General features: G+C 43.5%; 1 protein-coding gene across 11 annotated transcripts in view; it reads left to right on the top strand.

The window, feature by feature from the left end:
* The window catches only part of ARID1B (AT-rich interaction domain 1B), an 836,140-nt gene that overhangs the window by 667,995 nt on the left and 145,342 nt on the right, over positions 1-22,803 (top strand). For 9 of the 11 annotated variants that reach the window (XM_063917671.1, XM_063917678.1, XM_063917670.1 and 6 more), the window contains 2 exons: positions 9,525-9,843; positions 15,577-15,705. In XM_063917671.1, the coding sequence (XP_063773741.1) occupies positions 9,525-9,843; positions 15,577-15,705 (448 nt within the window). The remainder of the gene's footprint in view (positions 1-9,524; positions 9,844-15,576; positions 15,706-22,803) is intronic. The other 2 variants (XM_063917673.1, XM_063917677.1) reach the window with 1 other exon arrangement.

The raw sequence follows: 22,803 nt of genomic DNA, 5'->3' as shown, positions 1-22,803 counted from the left end.
ACAGGAAAGAAAGAAAGAAAGAGAGAATTATACTTACTCTCTCCGCTGGCTCAGGCTCCTCGGTGCAGCTTCTGGAAGGGAAGGAGGGAAGGGGAGGAGGGAGCCGCAGCAGCGCTGTGTAATTGGTGGAGGCGCTGCTGCTGCTGTCCCTCTGCTTCACCATAGGCTGTTCTCCGCCGCTGCGAATGCTGGGATGCGCTTCCCAGCGGCGGAGGGCAGCCTATGGTGAAGCAGAGGGACAGCAGCAGCAGCGCCTCTACCAATTACACAGTGCTGCTCCGGCTCCCTCCTCCCCCTCCCTCCTCTTTCTCCCCCGTGCGCTCGTCTCCTCAGTCACTGACCGCCGCCAGGGCTGGCAACAGAAATATTGGGGCCCAATACACTGATATCTCTGGGGGGCCCCCTTGTCATATCCCCCCTTACCCTTGACCCCCAACCTTAGCGGTAAGCACACCCCACCATCGCACACAGCAGCCGTCCTACACAACTCCCGTCTTCCAAACTCACAGCAGTGGCCAACATTACCTCCCCCTCCAGTACAGAGCAGTGGCTGGAGTCACAATCACAATACACCCCCGTTCCTCTCCCCCACAGCACACAACAGGCAGCATCCAGCACCCCAGTCCATCATCCCTCCAGTACATAACAGTGGCCAAAGAGATACCCCCTTTCAGTATAGCTGCAGCCAGAGAGACCCCCACCCACTGCATTTGACAGCCCCCTCTCCCACTCCACATACAACAGCCAGCATCCGACACCCCCTCCCCCACTCCACACACAGCAGCCGGCATCCGACACCCCCCTATACACACAGCAGCCGGCATCCGACACCCCCCTATACACACAGCAGCCGGCATCCAACACCCCCTCCACACACTGACCTGAGGCACAGCGGGCCAGGCAGGATCGGTCCGCGGGCCGCATGTTGCCCACCCCTACTCTATAAGAACATTCACATATATAAGGGAAGGTTTGACTCTCAATTTTTCTCAGCGCCAAGGTTTGACAATTCTCCATATCCAAATTACTAAAGTTTTATGATATTTTAAATGTCCAGGGGTATATTCAATTAAAGTCAGATCCATTCCGACATGTATTTGTCGGAATGGATCCGACAACCCCTATTCAATCCCATCTTAATTCGACTTTTTCAAGTCGAATTTAGATGGGCCGCAGAGGAGGAGAAGGGGGGCGAGCCGCGGGGGGACAGACGGCGGGCATACAGGGAAGATCAGCGCTACAGTAGTGCTGCTGCTGGATGTCACTCAGCCGCCCGACCTCGCGGCAGCTTCCACCCGGCTCCAGCAGCGTGCTGGAGCCGGGTGGAAGCTGCCGTGAGGTTGGGCGGCTGAGTGACATCCAGCTGCAGCGCTGATCTCCCTGTATGCCCGCCGGCTGTCCCTGCGGCTGTCCCCCCCCCCCACCTCGCCCTCCTCTGGGTTCGCATCTCAGTCCGACATCATTTTGATGTCGGACTGAGATGGCCCCGTATTCGACATAAACACGTGGATCGGCAGCTATTCCGCCGATCCACGTGCTTTTCGACAAGTCGAATTCATCGACTTGTCGAAAAATGTAGGAAAATATTGAATAGGTCGAATCAGGATTCGACCTTAAAAAGTCGAAAACTGCCGTCTTTTCGACAGACCGCAGTTTTCGACTTCAATTGAATATACCCCCAAATGTAGCATTTAAGACATATTCATATAACGTGCTGGAAAAGGAACATTTTAGCATTGGTATAAATTACTGTTACAACAAAGTACAACCAAAAAGAGGGTAAACAAGCTTAAATCTGTACTACCACCTAATCATTATTAGTCATTTTCCTTTCTTCTTCTACTAAATGCTGGCAGAACTTAAGTTCACCCCTTTAAAAAGGATGCATATAGCATCCCAGCAGTCGGGATGCCTGCGGTCATGTGACCGACACTCGAATCCTGACAACACTTGGGAGACCGGCACTGAAACTCTGACAGCCAGCATCCCATAGGGGGTGATCTATCTTAGCCCCCACCCTCAAAGTGTTAGACCTAGCCTCCACCAGCGCAGGTGGGGGGGTTATTACTTCCCTCTTCAGCGTTGGGCTCTTCATTGTCGGGATACTGCTTTCGGTCATGTGACCGCCGGTATCCCAACTAGCAGTATTTCATACCGAACCCCCTTTTTTTTAAAAAAGAGTTATTGCAGCTCCTGATTGATCTTCCCATCTCCACTCCACTCCACTGCAACCCACGCCCCCAATTTCCTGCGAAGAAGTAAGTAAAAGTTCGCTTTTATATGGCACAGTAATTCAGTTTAAAACTGACTTTAAACAATGAGTACAGCAATAGAAGTTGTAAGAAGTGTCATAACAAACTAACTAGTCAATATCAATCTTTTCTCCGTTTCTTTTTTTATTCTGTATGCTATGCACATTGATTTTGATCATTTCCAATGATCACATGAGGAGAGAAAGGACTTGTGTGGTAATGCGTAATTCTCTAATGCACACCTCCTATCATGCTGCATCATAAGGTATCAGGCAGACAAAGCAAAGCACTTTTCCTAACCACTGGATGAAAGCTTGGCTCATGACTTAAACCGTCTTTCAAACTGGATGGCAAAGTTATTAATCTAATGTTTAATAGTCTCTTGCAATCTGTATGAAGTAACTATGATTATTTGTACAGAGGGGGTAATTCCAAGTTGATCGCAGCAGGATTTGTGATAGCAAATTGGCAAAACCATGTGCACTGCAGGGGAGGCAGATATAACATGTGCAGAAAGAGTTAGATTTGGGTGGGTTATTTTGTTTCTGTGCATGGTAAATACTGGCTGCTTTATTTTTACACTGCAAATTAGATTGCAGATTGAACACACCCCACCCAAATCTAACTCTCTCTGCACATGTTATATCTGCCTCCCCTGCAGTGCACATGGTTTTGCCCATTTGCTAACAAAAATCCTGCTGCGATCAACTTGGAATTACCCCCAGAGTGTATAGTATTTCTTGCCAGATATTTGACACAAGCTTATTATAAGTAATACTGCTTATAAAAAGCTCAAGGTGGATTTTCCCTTCTAAAAATAATAAAATAAATAAAAAAGGTCAGTGACAGCTTTGATTTGATAGCTGGCATACTGCCTTACAGACCTAGCTAAGTTCAGTAGTAAGTTTTTGTGCAAAAATGAATGTAGGTTAACTTGTGCCCTTAAGCGTCTTTTTTTTTTTTCCTCGAAAAGCTTTGTGCATTTTATTATTCCCAATTTTAACCTCTTCACCAAAGTGCTTGAGTACTGTGATTAAGTGATTTGATGTCTAGAAATGCTGGCGGGGGGTTCATGCTGCAGGCTGGAGATGCTGTTTCAGCTGTATTAAATTCAATGAAAATACCCACTTTTCGCCTCTGGCTTTTCTAGGGCTGCCTACAAATCTGCTTTTGTAAAAGGACATAGTGCGTTACTTTGTAGAAGCATTGTATACATATATCCAAACTGTCTCTCTTTTGAAGGCTCAGTCCTTCATTTTTATATTACTTTTGTCCTATCTTCTCAGTTCTCTTGATCTTTATGTAAACTTATCTTTAGTAGTTTTTGACACAAAATAAATTGTAAGGCTTTACTTAGTGGGTGATTATGCAAGACATTCTGCACACCTATCATGCCAATTCTAGGTTGATGAGGTTCCACTATCAATGCCACTGTTGTGCTTCCAAGGGATATGCCCATCCCCTTTCTGCGCCACTGATCGTTAGCTGTTGGACCTTTTTGCTTACTAAGAAAAAAAAAAAGACTGTCTGAAAATGCGAAACCCCAAAAAATGATAGCTTAAAACTACATTTGCAGCATCTATGGGTCCAAGAATTTACTGGACTCTTTCAGGAAAGATAGGTAAATTTAGTGAGCTTGGCCTTTGCTTATAATACGTGTTCATTGATTTGGTGATGAAACTAATGGATGTTTCCACAATAAATTGGTATTTTCAATTAGCACTTGTTTAATTGGTGTCTATAAAGAACCACTGGACAGTATACATCATGAAAGCATATTATTAGTGCATAGTCAAAATTGTATTATACATAGTGATGTGTCCACATACACCTTTGCTGAAATTGTGCCAAATAGCTCCTTTTGGCATGATACGAACTTTGCGAATATGCTGCGCCAAGTTTCCTGCAAGAGACGTTTTCACAAAATAGGCTTCTTAGTCACATCGCTAATGCAACAAAAGTACAATGTCAGGTCCCGCCGCTTACTACTGGCGCTGATATTTCATGTACTTCTGTGGGCGATTCAGTTGCTAATATGGGTACAAAAGGCAAAAGACAGTATTCTGATAGAAGCGATTGTGCCCTGCCTTGGGCCACATATGGTTAGGCTTAATCTGCGATTTTACATCAATTTGTGTAGAGGGAAAAGCATTCATCTAGTATGCCTGGTAAACTGTGAGCAACCTTGTTTGTGGCTATGATGCGAATAAGACACAAATTGTTTTAAAAAAGTACTTAAAGTACAAGCATGTAAGCAGCATCAAGCATCTCGCGCCATATGCCACCAAAACGCTATGGAATGAGGACACATCTGTAGTGATAACAGATACTGTATGCTTTACACTAAGCAGTAGGTGGGGACATTGACAGATAACTCAGGTTTCTGAGAATCCAGATCCAGCAACTGTGTCCTTGTATGGGGCCCATTTGTATAAATAACATTTGTAAAGTGTGTTTCATTTATGCTCTATATTTAATTTATTGTGTAGATACAATTGGTAATGGTATTTTAAGTTATAGCATTATTGCTTTTAAAATACCTTGGGGTATATTCAATTGAAGTCGGATCCATTCCGACATTCATTTGTTGGAATGGATCCAACCTGGGCTATTCAATGACCTCTCAATTCGACTTTTAAAAAAGTCGAATTGAGATGTGGGAGGGGAGACGGGGGAGAGCAGCGCTACAGATTGCCGCTGCTGTAGCGCTGCTCTCCCCCGTCTGCACGCGGCTCTCCCCCCCCCTTCCCAGTCTCTCTGCCTCTCCCCGTCCCTCCCTGCATCACAGCCGGCGCTCACGGCAGCGTCCACCTGGCTCCAGCAAGCGAGGTCTCGCTTGCTGGAGCCGGGTGGACGCTGCTGTGAGCGGCGGCTGTGACATCCTCCAGCGTTGCTCACCCCGTCCCTACCCTCGGCTCTCCCGGTCCCCGCCTCGGCTTTCCCCGTCTCCGGCGCTGCTCTCCCCATCTCACTTCGACTTTTTTTAAAGTGGAACTGAGATAGTCGAAAAGGGGGCCAAAACCTGTCGGTTTTGGCCCCGTTTTCGACACAAGCACGTGGATCGGCAGCTATTGGGGGTTATATTGAATAGGTCGGAACCCCTTCCGACCTAAAAAAGTCGAAAACTGCCGTCTTTTCGACAGACGGCAGCTTTCGACTTCAATAGAATATTCCCCCTTAGTCTTTTACATTGGGGGACCCCTCTTTTTTTTGCATGACCAGTCTGTTATGTTTGGGACTAATTTGCATATAAATTTAAGCCTATTGTTTCCAGCCTAGTTCAGCTGCTTGTTGTATCTTTAAAGATTGATTGTTTATGCAGTGTAATAGGAATGGTACTGTACTCTTGCTTGCTACACGTGTGAGTGTGTTTTTGCCAGAACAATAGAGCATTGCCATTACAATCCATTATTTTTATTCAGGACAATTTGTTTGCATAACTACAAGACATTATTTTTGAAAGCACCATGCTGTGTCGGAACAATGAATGAGCCATCATCTCAGTATAACAGATGGTAATGTGTGTCTAAAATGTCTACATATTCCATTGGATTGCTGGAACGGACTAGTGCCTAAACTGTTAACATCATAGCCCGACCAATACAGGATAAAACATGTTTATAACTGTTTTCTACATGTTCATTTTTTTTTTCTTTTTTCCCATTTATAACGAATAAACATATTTACTTGTAGATATGTTGTACTGTACTTTTAATTGAAAATGTTTGCATTTTACAAATAATTTTATAACAGTCATTTTTGTCCATTTTTTTATTTTGGTAGGTGTTAAGCGTATATATGTATGTAAGTAGTAAATTAATATAGTAATAAATCTAATGGCTCACAAATGTACAATTTGTAACTCTTCCTATAAAATGTAAAAAAAAAATTGCACTGTTTCAAGTTGAAATCTGTACATTCTACTAGCCGCTTCCCAGATCCAGGAAAAAAACGACTGTACGACTCTTAGTGCCTGGCTGAAAATCAGGAAGGTTATAAACAGATGATGGTTGTTTGTGATTTGTCTTCCCATTCACTCCCATCCGCCACCAGTTTAAAGTGGTATATAGAATGGATTTCTTATGTACAGTAGTATCCCGGGAAAAAAAGCTTCCTGGAGCTGACCCCAGGATCTGGACATAGAACTCTGATGACTATTTTTATCTTTAGTACTGTAATCGATAGTAGGAAATACAGATGTGTCCTCATACATCATTACTGCAGTTACGCCAAGTAGTGTGAGAACGGTCTAGCATCGGACGTTTTTTTTTCCTGAAATTGCATATTGGTCGCAACGCTATGCGACTAGTACGCATTCGGATTAATTTCATATTAATTTGATATATGGCACTTGTATATTTGTGTGTAACTGATGCTGGGTACACAGTGACCAATATATCACGGGCCCATCAGCAGTATTGTACCCCCGATATGTCTATGAACGACATTGTTCACAGATATATCGCATCAGCTGTGCAGCTTGCTACAGGGGGCTGACATCACAGTTGGGCGGCAAATTCAAATGCCCACCTGGCTGGGGATCTTGACCGACACGACAAGTGGCTAGTAACCCGAGTGGTAAGTGTGTACATGATGGCAGGTCCGCTGACGTGTCGATCAGGTGCGACCCCAACTTGAGTCTCTGAATCTGTATATGAAGTGCTACAATGTAGCAGCCGCAGCTTTTTTTCTAACACAAGTTCTGTACTGCTCCTTATACAGACTCAGTCACACACAATATACAAGTGTCATATATAAAATTAATCAGCACAGTCTCCCTGTGTGCCCTAGTCACATCTTATTGCAACCGACGTTAGCAGCGCTGCAATGGACCTGCTAGCTCATTCACCCCAGGCATCTCATGATAAGTTGTGTATTAAGGCTAGATGTATGAGGATGCATCTGTAGGGTAGTCATACAGTTTCTAAATAAACAATGTGGCTGTGACGTGTGAACTCATTGCTTATACACAGTTATATCTGGTAGGTTTTAATACATATCGAAACATATTTAAGTTTAAAAAAATTGATCATACAGATGTGTCTTCATACACCTAGCATCTACAGTGGGGCAAAAAAGTATTTGGACAGGCACCGATTGTGCAAGTTGACCCACTTAAAAAGATGAGAGAGGTCTGTAATTTCTGTCATAGGTACACTTCAACTGTAAGAGACAGAATCTAAAAAAAAAAAAAAAAACCCCAGGAAATCACATTGTTTGAGTTTTAAACAATTTACTTGTATATTCTTGTGGAAAATAAATATTTGGACACCTACCAAGCAGCAAGATTTCTGGCTCTCACGGACCTGTTACTTCTTCTTTAAGAAGCTCTTCTATCCTCCACTAGTTACCTGTATTAATGGCACCTGTTTGAACTGGTTATCTGTATAAAAGACACCTGTCCACACCCTCAAACAGTCAGACTGCTACCTCTCCACCATGGCCAAGACCAGAGAGCTGTCTAAGGACACCAGAGACAAAATTGTAGAGCTGCACAAGGCTGGGATGAGCTACTTGACAATAGGCAAGCAGCTTGGTGAGAAGAGATCAACTGTTGGCGCAATTATTAAAAAATGGAAGAAATATAAGATCACTGACAATCTCCCTCGACCTGGGGCTCCATGCAAGATCTCACCTCGTGGGGTATCAATGATCTTGAGAACGGTGAGGAATCAGCCCAGAACTACACGGGGGGACCTGGTCAATGACCTCGAGAGAGCTGGGGCCACAGTCACAAAGGTTACCATTAGTAACACACTATGTCGTCATGGATTGAAATCCTGCAGTACCCGAAAGGTCCTCCTGCTTAAGCCAGCACATGTTCAGGCCCGTCTAAAGTTTTCCAGTGACCATCTGGATGATCCAGAGGAGGATTGGGAGAATGTAATGTGGTCAGAAGAGAGCAAAATCGATCCTTTTGATATAAACTCTACTCGCCTTGTTTGGAGGGAGAAGAATGATGAATGGCATCCCAAGATGCACCATACCCACTGTGAAGCATGGGGGTGGAATCATCATGCTTTGGGGCTGCTTTTCTGCAAAGGGGACAGGACGACTGATCCGTATTAAGGAGAGGATGAATGGGCCATGTATCATGAGATTTTGGGCAAAAACCTCCTTCCCTCAGTAAGAGCATTGAAGATGGAACGTGGCTGGGTCTTCCAGCATGACAATGACCCCAAACACACCGCCCGGGCAACTAAGGAGTGGCTCCGTAAGAAGCATTTCAAGGTCCTGGAGTGGCCTAGCCAGTCTCCAGAACTCAACCCAATAGAAAATCTGTGGAGGGAGTTGAAAGTATGTGTTGCCCGGCGACAGCCCCAAAACATGACAGATCTAGAGAAGATCTGCATGGAAGAGTGGGCCAAAATGCCTGCTACAGTGTGTGCAAACCTGGTCAAGAACTACAAGAAACGTTTGACCTCTGTAAGTGCCAACCGAGGTTATATTACAAAGTATTGAGTTAAACTTTTTGATTGTCCAAATATTTATTTTCCGCAAGAATATACAAATAAATTGTTTAAAAATCATACAATGTGATTTCCTAGTTTTTTTTTCCAGATTCTGTCTCTCACAGTTGAAGGGTACCTATGATGGAAATTACAGACCCCTCTCATCTTTTTAAGTGGGTCAACTTGCACAATCGGTGGTTGTCCAAATACTTTTTTGCCCCACTGTATATGCCAAGAGTAATAGCGTGCCTTAGTTTTCTTTTAGTTTTTTGTCTTATTTGCATCGCAGATATCAAACACCAGTCAAAGTGCATTAGAGGATCTGGGCTGCAACGTTAACCGCACAGGAAATAGTTTTAAACACGTATTAAATTGCAGATGAAGCACAACAAAACTTGCCATAAGTAATAGCCAGGTGCTGCTGCATTGGCACACTTCAAATACAGATTAAGACTCTTCTTACACAGATTCAGACTCGTCTCGCACAGATATATAAATTTGTCTCACATCACATTGATCAGTGTAATCTAGCAAATTGTTTTATTTATGTAACTAAGACGTACATTTTGAGTGAGAAAGATGCAGAGCCATGTCCCTCGGGACCTGGCACACAGAGGGCGACTATTGCCATGACTTGAGCAACAGTGTATGAAGACACATCTGTAGCATACAGCATTCCACATATATACTGTCATTACACTGGCATCTGATTTAGATCCTCCAAGTTACAATGACTGAAAATACTGTACAGTACGTGCCAAAATGGTACCATTAGATGCTATGCAATAATATTAACAATTCCTCATTTGTATTATTTAAGGTAATTACTCAAGATCGCCATCTTATACTGGAGTCCCAAACACAAGCTACAGTGGTCCAGGCCCAGGCATGAACATGAATGCCAACAACCAGATACACGGACATGGACCCGGCGGCTCCATGAACATGGGAAGAATGCCAGGCAGCACAGTGCAAAACAGGCCATTTCCTGGAACCATGGGCAGTATAACCCCTAATTCTCATGGCATGCCTCAACAGGGAGTTCCGGGGATGGGACCACCCATGCCTACTGTGAACCGTAAGGCACAGGAGGCAGCAGCTGCAGTGATGCAGGCAGCAGCTAATTCAGCTCAGAACAGGTATGTTTTGGTGATGGAGTACCTAGCATGTTTTACACGTGGTCATACAGTACTTTCCTTTCTGTTCTTCAGCAGGTGATCATTAGGGAAGCATCAACAGATTAGATTAGAGATGGGGAAAAAAGTTGGCCAAAATAGGTTCCCAATCTCCTCAGCCTTATACATAGTAGTCATTACTTGATTAGGATCTGCATATTTTTTGTTTTTGCACATTATTATGGATATCATTAACCAACACAAAGTGTACCCTTCGGGCTACACGATTCAATCATAAAATACAAAATGCAAATTGTGAAGGGAAGTCCAAAATATTTCTTTTACACAACCTACAATTTGTCTGGGTGCAATCAGCATTGATGTGCATACTGTACTCGTGTTGGTTGGGTATCTATTCATAAAAAATATTGATGGCAGCCACCATGTCAGAATATGGATCCCAATAACTCAACTCTTCCATTGTCTCCACCAATGCTCATCTTACTGAAATCTGCTTCCGCTGAAATGGATGTGTGGTAAAATAGAAAAACAGGGATATGTTTTCACTGCAGCTTGTGTGTAATGTGTTGTGATGTAAAACAGGACCAACGGCATCAGCATATGGCATTGTGCTGTACAGTTGATCCATGGCCACTAGGTGGATGCGTTTTGGTTGAGAAGGGTGGGGCAAATTTCAGTTCAGATGTCAAAAGTTCATATAGTTTAAAGACATATGAATGGTGCGGCATGTGTGGTCCACAATATCCTACCTTGGCACAATCTCAGAAACAGAAGTGATTTTGATTTGGATGTTTTTTCAGGTCGATATAATCAAGTACAATCAATATTTGCAAGGTACAGTAACTTAAAATATAAAGATTGGCTTACGTTTTGCACTTCCCTGTTAAAACATTTTAGGGAAGAGCTTTATACTGTACTTACTTGTTACCAAAATCTTCCTTGTTGTCCTTTGTCACTAACCAAAGTTTTTTTGGGATTGTAGTTCTGATTTGTAACTCCCAGAAATTAACTCGGTTATCATCTAAAGCGAGGACGTATGACCCCTTTCCTGTAGGTAAATTACACAAGTCACTTGTCCCACATACAAGAAGCTTTGTTTCCTTTACAGCCACAGGACCATAAAGGGTTTTTGAAACTGGCATCGTTAATGTTGCCGCTTTAGCTACTCCAGTGTGTGTAAAACTGTACAATAAAAAGCTATAGATAAATGGCAGTCTGCAGAAAGAAAAAGAGTCTGCATTCATATTTGCGCTAGGACTTATACAGTCATTCTCTTTCAAATTCGTTTACACCAAAAGCTAGGAAATACTTTGTCATAAACACTTGTTTACGCTATTGCAAATAATTTTCATTAGATATTTACTGTAAAGAATGTATCCATTTCTAATGTCTCATGAGGGACATACAAACCACACAAGAACTGGTACTGCTGTTGGAAACCTTTACTTAATTGCTAGATTGATTGTTAGCTCTTGATTTGTATTTATTTCACATACATTGAGCTGATCCCAGATTTCCTTTCTCTCACAGGGGTATATGCAATTGCGGTCGAATTCGCGGCAATTATCGCCGTTTTTTAATTCGACCAAATTCGCCAGGTGAATCCCGGCAGGTGCCTGCCGGGATTCACCATATTCAATGAAAAACGGATTCGCCAGAATCGCGGGCGAAAATCGGCCGATTTGGCGGATTTTGCCGCGATTTTAAAAAACGGGAAAAAAACGTGAAAAACCCGGAAAAAAAATGGCGTGGGGTCCCCCCTCCAAAGCATAACCAGCCTCGGGCTCTTTGAGCTGGTCCTGGTTCTAAAAATGCAGGGGAAAAATTGGCCAGGGATCCCCCGTATTTTTAAAACCAGCACCGGGCTCTGCGCCTGATGCTGGTGCCAAAAATACGGGGGACAAAAGGAGTAGGGGTCCCCCGTATTTTTAACACCAGCATCGGGCTCCACTAGCTGGACAGATAATGCCACAGCCGGGGGTCACTTTTATGCCGTGCCCTGCGGCCGTGGCATCAAATATCCAACTAGTCACCCCTGGCCGGGGTACCCTGGGGGAGTGGGGACCCCTTCAATCAAGGGGTCCCCCCCCCCCAGCCACCCAAGGGCCAGGGGTGAAGCCCGAGGCTGTCCCCCCCCCATCCAATGGGCTGCGGATGGGGGGGCTGATAGCCTTTGTGATAATAAAAAGATATTGTTTTTTCCATTAGTACTACAAGTCCCAGCAAGCCTCCCCCGCAAGCTGGTACTTGGAGAACCACAAGTACCAGCATGCGGGAGAAAAACGGGCCCGCTGGTACCTGTAGTACTACTGGAAAAAAAATACCCAAATAAAAACAGGACACAGACACCGTGACTTGTACAACTTTATTACATACTGCCGACACACACATACTTACCTATGTTGACACGCCGACTGCCACGGTCGCCGACGATCCGAGGGTACCTGTGAAAAAATTATACTCACCTTCCAGCGTCCAGAGGTACATCCACGTCCAGAGGTAAATCCACGTTCTTGGCAAAAAAACAAACCGAACACCGATCCATACCGGACTAGAAAGGGGTCCAATGTTTTCACATCAGACCCCTTTCTCCCGAATGCCGGGACATCACGTGACTCCTGTCACTGATGTCCCTTCAGCCAATCAGGAAGCGCTACTTCCGTGGCGCTCACCTGATTGGCTGTCCGCTGTCTGTACTGTGACAGCGCATCGCAAAGCCGCTCCATTACTTTCAATGGTGGGAACTTTGCGGGTAGCGGTGGGGTCACCCGCCGGTCAGCCGCTGACCGGCGGGTGACCTCACCGCTAGCCGCTAAGTTCCCACCATTGAATATAATGGAGGGAGCTGTGCGATGCGCTGTCACAGTGCAGACAGCGCTCAGCCAATCAGGTGAGCGCAACGAAGTTGCGCTTCCTGATTGGCTTAGAGACCTGTCAGTGACAGCTGTCACTGACAGGTCTCATTCGTGGAAAGGTGTCCCATGTGTCAGCATGGGACCCCTTTCAGTCCGTTTTTGGTGCGGGTATTTGCGTTTTCTTATTTTGCCAAGTCCGTGGATTTATCTCTGGACCATGGTTGAGGTGAGTATTTTGAACTTTTCTTTACAGGTATCCGTGGATTCTACATGGAGAAGAGGACCGATGTCGGCGTGTGAACATAGGTAAGTATGTGTGTGTCGACGTATGAAATAAAGTTTTACTGTCGACGGTGTGTGTGTCCTGTTTTTATTTGGGTATTTTTTTCCCAGTAGTACTACAGGTACCAGCGGGCCCGTTTTTCTCCCGCATGCTGGTACTTGTGGTTCTCCAAGTACCAGCTTGCGGGGGAGGCTTGCTGGGACTTGTAGTACTATTGGAAAAAACAATATCTTTTTATTATCACAAAGGCTATCAGCCCCCCCATCCGCAGCCCATTGGATGGGGGGGGGCAGCCTCGGGCTTCACCCCTGGCCCTTGGGTGGCTGGGGGGGGGGGACCCCTTGATTGAAGGGGTCCCCACTCCCCCAGGGTACCCCGGCCAGGGGTGACTAGTTGGATATTTGATGCCACGGCCGCAGGGCACGGCATAAAAGTGACCCCCGGCTGTGGCATTATCTGTCCAGCTAGTGGAGCCCGATGCTGGTGTTAAAAATACGGGGGACCCCTACTCTTTTTGTCCCCCGTATTTTTGGCACCAGCACCAGGCGCAGAGCCCGGTGCTGGTTTTAAAAATACGGGGGATCCCCTGTCAATTTTCCCCCCGCATTTTTAGAACCAGGACCAGCTCAATGAGCCCGAGGCTGGTTATGCTTTGGAGGGGGGACCCCACGCCATTTTTTTTTATGATTTTACCCTTCCAGCATAAAAAAAAAAAAAAAAAAAAATATTTTAAAAAATATATAAATAATATTTGTGCCTCCCAAAAAAAAAAAAAAAGTACCTAATCCCTTCTAATATAAATAGATCTGCTATTCCCCCCAAAAAAAACACAAAAAAAATCATGTTTAAAATTTTTTTATTTGTTTTCACCCTCCAAAGTGTGGCGGATTGAAAATGACGAATTTGCTGTCTAAAAGCACTGCTGTCGAATTTCAAAACTTGAATTGAATATGCTTTGGTCGAATTGCAGCACTTGTATCATTGCAGAAAAGTCGAATTTGCAAAAATTCGAATTTCAAAAAGTCGAATTTTGAAAGTCCGTTTTTTGGTCGGAAAGCACTGGATTGCATAGGGGAATTTTTTTTTTTGGTCGAAAATGACCCGAAATTCGACAATTTCGGGAATTCGACCACAATTGCATATACCCCACAGACTCTCTTCTTTAGCTATTTTTGATATTTTGTTACCTGCATTTGAAAGTGCACCATTTCCCCTTCCATTCCATTTAATGCTCATTATTCCGAGTTAGGACACAAAACTGACCAATAACCAAAACAGTAAAATGTTGATATACCACGGGCAAATTCAATTAGCCTGGAAGCAGGTCCTGGGGCTAATCAGTTGTAGGCTGCACTTAATGTGGATTTCTGTCACCCTTTCCTGAGGGCTGAAGAGAAATCCACGGTAAGTAGGGCTTTATCCCCTCGTCGCGGCTGCCACAAATGCGTTAACCTATAGCACCGTGCACTATACCAGAATCAATGGGTTAACACGTGTTCACAGCAGATATACTGTGCAATAGAAAGGGCTTGTAATTGAATAGGTCCAGGCATAAAAGTCCAAAGCTACAAGTCCTTTTGCTCACTTCGTAAGTATCGAGCCTAATTCAATGCTGCCCCAAGTGTGAAAGTATCTTACCAGTGAGGTATTAGTGAAATTAGAGTGGTGTTACTATTTATTTGTATTTGTTCACAAACCATAGACACAACTCAAAACAAACCATAGACACGACTCAAAACCTATGTGAAATCACTAAACAGCTGAAATAGACATACATAGAATACGTCTAAACAGAGCACGGAGTTGTAAACAGAGCATGGAGTTCTGGATTTCTATGCTCTGTTTTTAGGCTGGGGCCACACATAGCGGTTTAGCAGGATGCAGCAGAACAGGACCTGTTTGGCAGGATACACTTTCTTGGGTTCACCCATGATGCCACACATCGCGTTTTACTAGGATGCATTCGAACAGGACCTGTAGTTACACCTGAGCCAAAGACTGCCTGCTTCCAATACTGCAAGCTTCCGGCAGGTGGGTTTGCGGTTCTACCATGCCATACATTCAAATGTATGTGTTGAACTTGTCATGCGGCCATCCTGTCATCCTGCTTTGTAGACTGCCGCATAGAATATCATGTGATGGCTCCTTCTTGCCAAGCGCTAAACCGCTATGTGTGGCCCCAGCCTTTCTGTATTTCTCTACTATGGAGTAATGTGAAAAAAATTCTGCATGTAGTATCATAAAAATGGCATTGCTCCAGATTACCCATTTTGGTTTCTATCATTGTCCATTAGGGGTTTATTTGTGGTTTCAGTTATGGAAAATCTGCAAGGTAGATTAACAGACATGTATACACACTATCACTATAATTTCTACCTCTGTTACATCAGGGTCTACCAGATTTTGACAATTCCTTAGTGAGGTTTCTTAGCTCACTGCATCAAGCCACATTTTTTATTTTAAACTGTTACTTGAAGAATTTGCCTATCTTCTCTGATCCTTTGTTCTCACTTTTGGGTATTTTTTTCAGTGCTGAAAAATTGGCTCATTTCATTATAGTATATATAAAAAGAAGCCTGTTCTTTTGTCCTGCTCTAGGCCACCATACATTAGGTCGCCTGCTTATCCCAGCCAGTCTGGGGCTGGCGGACGCCCCATGTTTTCCTCACAGCATCCCAACTATGGCAACACTCAGGTTCCAATGATGCATCAGCCTGATCAGTACGGGTAGGTAGAACTGTACTTGCTTTGGGACCTTTGATTTTTTAAAAGTTTTTTTATTTATTTGTTTTTTCATCTTTATATTTTTTGTTCATTACTGTTTGCATACCAACTCTTTGCTTATTTTTTATTTTTTATTTTGTCTATTTGTGGCATGTACAGTATTCCATCCTATGGTGTGGTAGCTAGCAATGGAAGTTTTAAAACATGCAGTTGTAAGGCCACGTACACACAGGTGTCTGCGATGCAATACAGGTTGAGTATCCCTTATCCAAAATGCTTGGGACCAGAGGTATTTTGGAATAATTCCATACCATAATGAGATATCATGGTGATGGGACCCAAGTCTAAGCACAGAATGTATTTATGTTTCATATACACCTTATACACACAGCCTGAAGGTCATTTTAGACAATATTTTTTATAACTTTGTACATTAAACAAAGTGTGTCTACATTCACACAATTCATTTATGGTTCATATACACCTTATACACACAGCCTGAAGGTCATTTAATACAATATTTTTAATAACTTTGTGTATTAAACAAAGTTTGTGTACATTGAGCCATCAAAAAACAAAAGTTTCACTATCTCACTCTCACTCAAAAAAAGTCCGTATTTCGGAATATTTCGGATATTTGGATATGGGATACTCAACCTGTATTAAAAGGCAAGTAATAGTGCCTCACTGCATTTTTGTATGTATTTACTATGACTTTGATATGCATTTACACATAAGCCTTTCATAATAAGCCAGACGTACAGTACATGGAATTGCATTGACAAAGGCTTCTTTAGCGCATCACATTGCAATTTCATATTAAGGTATTTATAAGTTTTCACTTGCATATCAGATGCACTGAAATGGAGTAGAAAGCGCAAAAATGCAAAGCATGTTAAATACAAGTAAAAACACAATTATAAACACCCTCACTAATGGGGATATCTTATATTCTATTAGCCGCGGTAATTGGCGGATGAAAACACGGGCTATTATCGCAGTTTTTGCCCAATGGTCATTGTCAGGCTATTTAATTATAACCCTTTTGTTTCTTGCGACCAATTACCTGTTTGCGCTCAAAAACACATAGGTCCACGGCTTTTCAGGAATCCTGTGTGTTTTCGCCGCAGTGATAGCAGAGAAAAATGCTTATTTATCTGGGATTTGTTTTCGCCTGCCTCAGGCAGTGGAAACAAAATACCTGAAAAGTGCTGGAATATCGGCTAATAGGTTAGACATGGCCGACTCAATTACCGCGACTAACTGGATACCGTCCTAGTAGGATGATTTCTATTTTCTCAGATGTTTACTTGCAGTTAATTTGCGTTAGAAATGCATCTTAATGCAGAATTATATCTCCATTGTGTATGTGGCCTTAAACTTAAAGCATTAACCCCTGCAAGTTTTACCATTACTAACCTGGATGGTGGGAAGCGCATGTCTCTCAGGCATTGCCACTGTGTCCTGCATGGCCTGTGATCTTTTTACCCTTCATGCCTGAAAGGGTGGCTTTGATGATCCCTCACAAGAGTTGTTTTGACCGTTCTACATTTTACCTTTTGTGACTCTCATACGAAATGTTTTTGTCTGGGGAAAGTGCTGTGTGACATATGACATACATTGTTAATAATAATATCAACAGAATATTTTCTGCTCTGGTTACTCAGAACAGAGAATTTGAAAAATAAAATTGTCTGACCTTGGTTTTCTACATAGAACCGAGATTTCCTTTTCAAGTGAACGATGATCTTGATTTAAAAAAAAGACTAGAAAAGCCTTTGAATTTGTTATCTCCATGCCCTTATGGGATTTGTCAGTTTCTGAATTCTGCGGCCACGCTGTTATCGTTCATACAACTGGAAAATAACACTTATTTAGCCTTTTTGTTTATGGGTCAAGGGACATTGTACATGAGGAAAACATACACAATACATTAAATTATATACAATGAGACTGAGAACATTTCTTTACTGGAAACATGTTACTGCTGCTCATTTAGTGTGAATTGGGTGCAATTTTCTTCTACCCCTGGTAGTTTTGTAGTTTATTGTTTGTTACAAGTTTGTATGAATCTGCAGCTTGTCCCAGTTGCCAGAATCAAGGAGTCCAATTTCACCACATTACATAAGTGTCCCAATTAGACAAGGTCTACCCACCGGTGTTACAGATGAACCGTAAGTGTGTGTACAAACGGTGAGATTCTTGCTATGGCCGATTTTCACTTGCGATTTCCCTTGAACTCCCAGGAGCCTAGATAGCACAGATTTTGACTAACTTTTCTTGAGATATGGACTATGTGTGCCTACGATTTTGCTTAATTGAGATTTTGGCTTATGTGAGATGTCATTGACATGTGAGATGAACTAGATAGTACACCGATCTAGCAAGGATTGACTTGCCTGCACAGTCTATCTTTTCTTGCGATGCCGACCTGGCAGGACCGCGCATCGGGATCGCAAGGTGACTTTCACCTTGCGATCTGCACTAACTTTTCTTCCGATTTTGACTATATAGTCAAAATTGAAAGAAAATATCTCACCGTGTGTACACACCCTCAGATCTCTTCCAGCATTGGAATATGAGAGCACACGCTGGCGGCTGGTGACCATCTGCGGTCATCTTCCAACCACCTTTGCAAACACGTCTTTTGATAATGATCTAATCTACTTCCAACATACTGTCATTGAGCACTAGGGTAATTTGGGACCACACACAGCAATATTGCATGTGTTGTACATTAGGTGAAAAATAGGTGGTGGCTTAACAGTTACATTTACACATTGGCCTTTTTTTATAATGGGTGCAATTTGTGCGGTGCACAAGGGCTTCTAGGTCCAGGGGGGGCCCACATTGCACCCATATTTTACTACTTACCTCTCCGGAGTCCAGCGTCGGCTGTTGCAGCCGCGGTAAACATCTTCAAAATGGCCACTGTGCATGCACAATAGGGAATTTGGTCTCTGGAACATGGCGGGCACCATGTTTCCGGAGACCTGCACATGGGCAGTAGACTCCAGCATGATGCCGGAGACTACTGCAGCATGCAGGGGAGGGGGCCCACCCGGAGTCTGCACAGGGGCCCCCTCCTCTTAAAACGCCCCTGCATTTACAGTACAGGAGACTACTGCGGCGTGCAGAGGAGGGGGCCCACCCGGAGTTTGCACAGGGGCCCCTCTCAAAATGCCTCTGCATTTACAGTACAGGAGACTACTGCGGCGTGCAGAGGAGGGGGCCCACCCGGAGTTTGCACAGGGGCCCCTCTCAAAATGCCTCTGCATTTACAGTTCAGGAGACTACTGCGGCGTGCAGAGGAGGGGGCCCATCTGGAGTCTGCACAGGGGCCCCCTCCTCTTAAAACGCCCCTGCATTTACAGTACAGGAGACTACTGCGGCGTGCAGAGGAGGGGGCCCATCTGGAGTCTGCACAGGGGCCCCCTCCTCTTAAAACGCCCCTGCATTTACAGTACAGGAGACTACTGCGGTGTGCAGAGGAGGGGGCCCATCTGGAGTCTGCACAGGGGCCCCCTCCTCTTAAAACGCCCCTGCATTTACAGTACAGGAGACTACTGCGGCGTGCAGAGGAGGGGGCCCATCTGGAGTCTGCACAGGGGCCCCCTCCTCTTAAAACGCCCCTGCATTTACAGTACAGGAGACTACTGCGGTGTGCAGAGGAGGGGGCCTATCTGGAGTCTGCACAGGGGCCCCCTCCTCTTAAAACGCCCCTGCATTTACAGTACAAGAGACTACTGCGGCGTGCAGAGGAGGGGGCCCATCTGGAGTCTGCACAGGGGCCCCCTCCTCTTAAAATGCCCCTGCATTTACAGTACAGGAGACTACTGCGGCGTGCAGAGGAGGGGGGCCACCCGGAGTTTTCACAGGGGCCCCCTCCTCTTAAAACGCCCCTGCATTTACAGTTTACATTTACACAATAGTTTGCAGCTACAAATTATAAGGGAAATATTTAGCAGTTTTCAGGATTTTGCCCTGGTAGATAACATCTGTCATTGCTGCTGTTCGCGACAATTAGAGATTAGAGCATTCGAGCAGTCATTAATACTGTAGTTTAGGCAAAAGGCAGGGGAGGTGCATCCGGACTACTTGACTGTAGTACTATACAACATTGTGATTTTTGCTGTTACACTTTACTTAACTCCAGAGATATCTCTGTTCTTTAGCGAAAATACAGTAAATAGCTGTTATATTAAATAAACATGTACATGTAGAAAATGGCAAAAAAAAACTACAAATATCAGTCTGCATGATAGAATTCCCAAAAATTAGATTCCAAATATTTCATAAAATAAAAATATTTAACTACTGTTGGACATGAACAAAATGCTCAGCTTTTTTCTGTTCCTGCCATCTTGAGAAATCTATCACCAGAGAAAGCAGCAAATATTGCTACCTGTGATGAATATGCTAGAGATATCTGTAGAGCACCAAGTTTCACCTGAAATAAGGCTTTTAACGCTTTGGTAAATATACCTAGAAGATTTAAATAAAACTCTTATGGGGAGATTCAGTTAACCACTAGTTTGCCGAAAATTGCTGAAAAACCTGCGGGCATGACTTTTTGCAAATCCTTTAGAAATCATGTTAAATTAATGTGGGCCTCAATAGGGTTTAAAGAGGATTTTCGTATGCAGCTCTTTAGTTATTGTCCAAAGAATAATGATGTATTTAAAGGTTTTTAAATTTCTTTAAAATGCAGAACAATGTGTCAAATGATGTGGGGCAAGTATATTGGGGTGTTGATTTGATGGGAAATGTGTTTTTGAACTTATAGAAGTGAATTGCAAGGTTTATAAACTTTCATTTGCGCACTTAAAAACATTTTAATGTATCCCAAAATACTCTAGATACTTCCAATGTGAAAATATACTTGCTGACTACCATTTTTCCATCATTTATAAATGTTTAAAAAACAAACCATTTGATGTCCGTAGCCTAAAATACTTGTTTATGGCCACTGACAAGCCTTTTATACTCTCTTGCTATCTTACTTACTTTTTGTGATTCAGTATGATTTCCCCACTCTTTAATACACTTCGTATAGGTCACAAACTGCAGAATTAATTTGTGACTGGATCAGTATGATTTACCGGCGGCTGGGATGACAGCTGTCAGTATACCGACAATGGCATCCCGGCCTCCAGTATGCCAGCAGCAAGATGAGCGGAAAGAGCCCCCTTGCACCCATGAGTGGGAATAGCCACTGTGCGCTGGAATTCCGGCTGTCGGGATTTCGGCATCGGTATCCTGACCGCCGGGACCCTGACAACCGGCAAATTAATTGCATCCCTTTGTGACATCTATGACTTGCCATTTCTGGTTGGATCATTTGAGTACTGGGAGCGGCATCATGAAAATATCTCACAAAATGATACATCTTTCACATCGCAAACCAGGGTCCAACCTGGGATTTTGGACCCAGGTCAGACCCTTTCACACTGCACTTTCGACCCAGGTTATCCTAGGTTGGCCCCTTTCACTCTGAACCTGGGTTACCCATGTAAACACTATGGATGTAATTTAAAATGGACTTTTTCTGGCTCACAAAGATGAGTTGTCAAAAGGAAACAAGGTCATTTTTCTTTAAGACCTTTAATTTATTTATGACCTGCTGCTGTGTCCTGTGGAAGCTACAGGATTCAAGCATCTTGGTGATGTTTTTGTACACTATGGCATCTTTAACAGTGTCTGTGTTTTGTTTGCTTATCTCAGCTCTCCCCCCCCCCCCCTCCTCTCAATAGCTCCCTCACCTCCTCATCACTGCAATTGGCCATGGCAATTAACCATCACAATGCTGAACTTCTAAAATGCTCCTCACTTGATGTCTGCAGTGTGCTGCCTGTGTGTCCAGAGCTGTGGCTGTTGACATCATCAAGGAAGACACAGGAACATCCAGTCAGCGCCTTTTTTTGAGTCCCGGGTCAGACCCTTTCACACTGCATATCGACCTGGGTCCGACCCATGTTCATCCCTGCTTTAATGCCAAGTTGCTCGACCCAGGTTATTTCAGTTTGGCGCTTTCACACTGCATCTCGACCCGGGTCCATCCGGCAATAACCCGCGTTATTTTGGTGATGTGAAAGGGGTAGAAGTGTAATATTAACCCATTAGCAAAGGGCACAGAACCTGTCGATAATTGAATATCCCCCTATCTAACCCAAATAAAACACCATTATTTTTTACTGTCTTCAACTACAGATGTCTAATTATAGAGTATTGCTGCAGTCGTGCCAAACTTACCTTCTTGCCATGCTAAGCATCTGTTTAGCTTGAACGTGCGTCTTATTCACAATGTGATCTGACAAAACTGTGTCACAAGACTTCGCTGATTTATTTGATATGCAACAATTTTACATCTGTGTGTGACAGAGCCTAGATCTGCTGAAGATGTGCAAGTGTCGCATATCAAATCAAACAGTGCAGTTTTGTGAAGTGGTTTTGTTGCATTGTGATGCACATTACAGAGAAGAAGACCACCACTCGGCATCTCGCACCACATGTCATTGAGCAAGGTGTATGAGGACACATCTGTACCAAAACACTAACCTAGAAAGAGCATGCCCATATTTTTTTTCACCAAATAAAAAAAGCTGTTGTTCTTTTTATTTGTAACTTTCTCTGGTCAGCAAAATGTCAGTTGGATGTGAACCCAGCAAGACAGCCATTTGCAAGGTTTTAAGCATGTTTTTATTACGGCTAGAAATCTCATTTAATGATGTGATAAAGCTTGGTGCCTCAATGCTATTGCTGTTCCATTTACCTTTTATATTCTGCAGAGCAGGACAATCTTGTGGTTACGCAAGGACACATTTTGTAGCCATCTAAAACTCTTACGACTGTGTTGTGCTAGGTCAGGCTTTTCATTTCATTTTGTAGGAAAGGAATTTATACGTTTGTTTTTGAAGAGTTTTGTTATCCTTGCACTGTGGGTTTCGCTGACCATGAACTAAATAATCCCCTTCATCTCCCATCAGAAAAGTATAGTTGTTCTATGTCAATTGTGCCCTTAGCTGAATGCCAGATTAATATTTTTTTACATCTAGACTTCTTATCTTAAAATCCATGTGTGATACAGTATGTTATTAAAAT

Source organism: Pseudophryne corroboree, chromosome 4, assembly GCF_028390025.1.
Source record: "Pseudophryne corroboree isolate aPseCor3 chromosome 4, aPseCor3.hap2, whole genome shotgun sequence".
NCBI classification, from domain to species: Eukaryota; Metazoa; Chordata; class Amphibia; order Anura; family Myobatrachidae; genus Pseudophryne; species Pseudophryne corroboree.
This window is presented reverse-complemented; position numbering and strand designations above follow the sequence as displayed.